The sequence below is a fragment of the Colobus angolensis genome, unplaced genomic scaffold (assembly GCF_000951035.1).
Source record: "Colobus angolensis palliatus isolate OR3802 unplaced genomic scaffold, Cang.pa_1.0 Scaffold293, whole genome shotgun sequence".
Lineage (NCBI taxonomy): Eukaryota > Metazoa > Chordata > Mammalia > Primates > Cercopithecidae > Colobus > Colobus angolensis.
The window spans coordinates 2,620,547-2,622,535 of record NW_012116188.1 but is presented as its reverse complement, the minus strand read 5'-3'; the positions used below and the strand labels follow the sequence as shown (position 1 = coordinate 2,622,535).

At 30.1% G+C, this 1,989-nt stretch overlaps 1 protein-coding gene across 1 annotated transcript in view; it reads right to left on the bottom strand.

Moving 5' to 3' along the window:
• Window positions 1–1,989, bottom strand: part of YME1L1 (YME1-like 1 ATPase) — a 45,785-nt gene that overhangs the window by 12,890 nt on the left and 30,906 nt on the right. Inside the window, 1 exon segment of the mRNA XM_011949243.1 lies at window positions 112–264. Coding sequence (XP_011804633.1) covers window positions 112–264 — 153 coding nt within the window.

Here is a 1,989-nt window from a genome sequence, read left to right as displayed (position 1 = left end):
AAAAAATAGAAATTAAAAAAAGGAAGAAAAAAAGTAATTAGCAAAGAAGCGTAAGATACACACTTCCCTTAAGAAAATTTAGCACTGTATGAAAGATACATCAAAACGTACTAAAAAGGTTTCTGATACGGCTGGCTCCCACACCCACAAACATCTCATCAAATTCGGATCCAGAAGCATAATAAAAAGGAACGTCAGCTTCTCCTGCCACAGCTCGGGCAAGAAGTGTCTTTCCAGTCCCTGGGGGTCCAACTAAAAGAATTCCTAAAAGAAAATGAAAACAAGAATAATTCAAAGTATTTTTAAAAAATCCCTCGATATGAACCTATAAAACAAATAATTATTCATTTATGTAATTTTCAGGCTGAGGTCACACCAAAAACCAGTATTTTGAAACACAGCAAACTGTACTTGTCTCTGCTAATGGTTCACTTCAGAATCTTGTCCAAAATTAATGTTCCTGTATCATATAAATATTACGTATCAACAACAGACATGACAGAGAGAATCTTGAGGTAAAAAAATATAAACCCATTTATGAGTGAAAAAGATTAAAATTCATGTAGAAATAGATTAAAAGACTAAACAACCAAATGTAATTAATGAATCTTGATTTGATGCTTTTTCATAAAGAACAAAATATTCTAGAGACATTTGGTGAAAATGTTAAAACAACATTGGAGAGTACATGATATTAAGGAAATAGTGTTAATTTTCTTTGGTGGGATAAGGTTATTATGTTTATTTAGGACACTGTCCTTATTTTAGATGATGTACAACAAAGTCTTTAGATGTCAAGTAGGTGATGTTTAGTTTTCTTTCAAATGTTCAGGAGGAAAAATACACACATACACAGAAAGCAAATACGACAGAATGTTAATTGTTGAGTCTAAGTGGATAGGATATGGATGTTAATTGTACTGTTCTTTCAAGGTTTTCCATATGTTTGAAAATTTTCATAATATCAAAGATTTTCACGTTAGAAAAACAGAATTGCCTGATTTATATGTTTTTATAAATATACATATTACATTTAAAAAGCAACAAAACTTCTTTACATACATGTTTGCTGCATTTTAACATAAAAATTTTAAAGAAAGCTGAAGCTCAAAAATAGCTTTAAGACTATCCTAGTATTGTCATGTTTTAGTTATACTTCATTGGTGTAAATCATATTAATTTCTGTGGATTATATCTTGATATCTGAAGATTTTTCTACAAATTTATACTACTCAAATTTTCTATAAATTTAAAATACTTGTGATTAGAAAGCGGAAGAGGGTAACTATTAATACTTCTATGGTTTTACACATTCACTCTGTGATGTGATTAGCATTGATTTAATAAATGTACCCTAAATTAGCAAAGGTTACTTCAAATAATTTCATACACTGCTGTATTCTCAGTAGATAGGTGACAGTATAAAAACAAGCATTAAAAAGGAGTGTCATCCTTTAACTCAGCAATTCCATTTCTAGAAATTTATTCTAAGGAAATAATTAAGCATGCAGGCAAAGCCTTGAATTAAGATGAACCGCAGTATTATTCTTAATAGCAAAAAACTGGAAACCATACAAAAATTCAATATAAATGGTTAAAGTGTGATACAACCATAAATTCGAAGGATACTATGAAGTCATTAAAAGTCATGTTAACCACGAGAAAACATCAGACAAAGCTAAACTGAGAACATTCTATAAATAATTAGGCAAGTACTCTTTACAACTGTAAAAATCATGAAAGATCCTCTTCTCCCCACTGCCTCACAAAAAGGCTAAGGAATTGTTTCATTAAAAAAAAAAAAAACCAAAATAAAATAAAAGCCTAAATGTTATCTGTGATCCTGGATTGGGTCCTGAACTGGGGAAGAGGGTATCCTACAAAGGATACTATTGGAACAAATGCTGAAATTTGAATATAGACTCTAAATTTGATAATGGTTTTGTATGTATGTTAAATGTCCTTTTTTTTTTTTTGGAAACAGAGTCT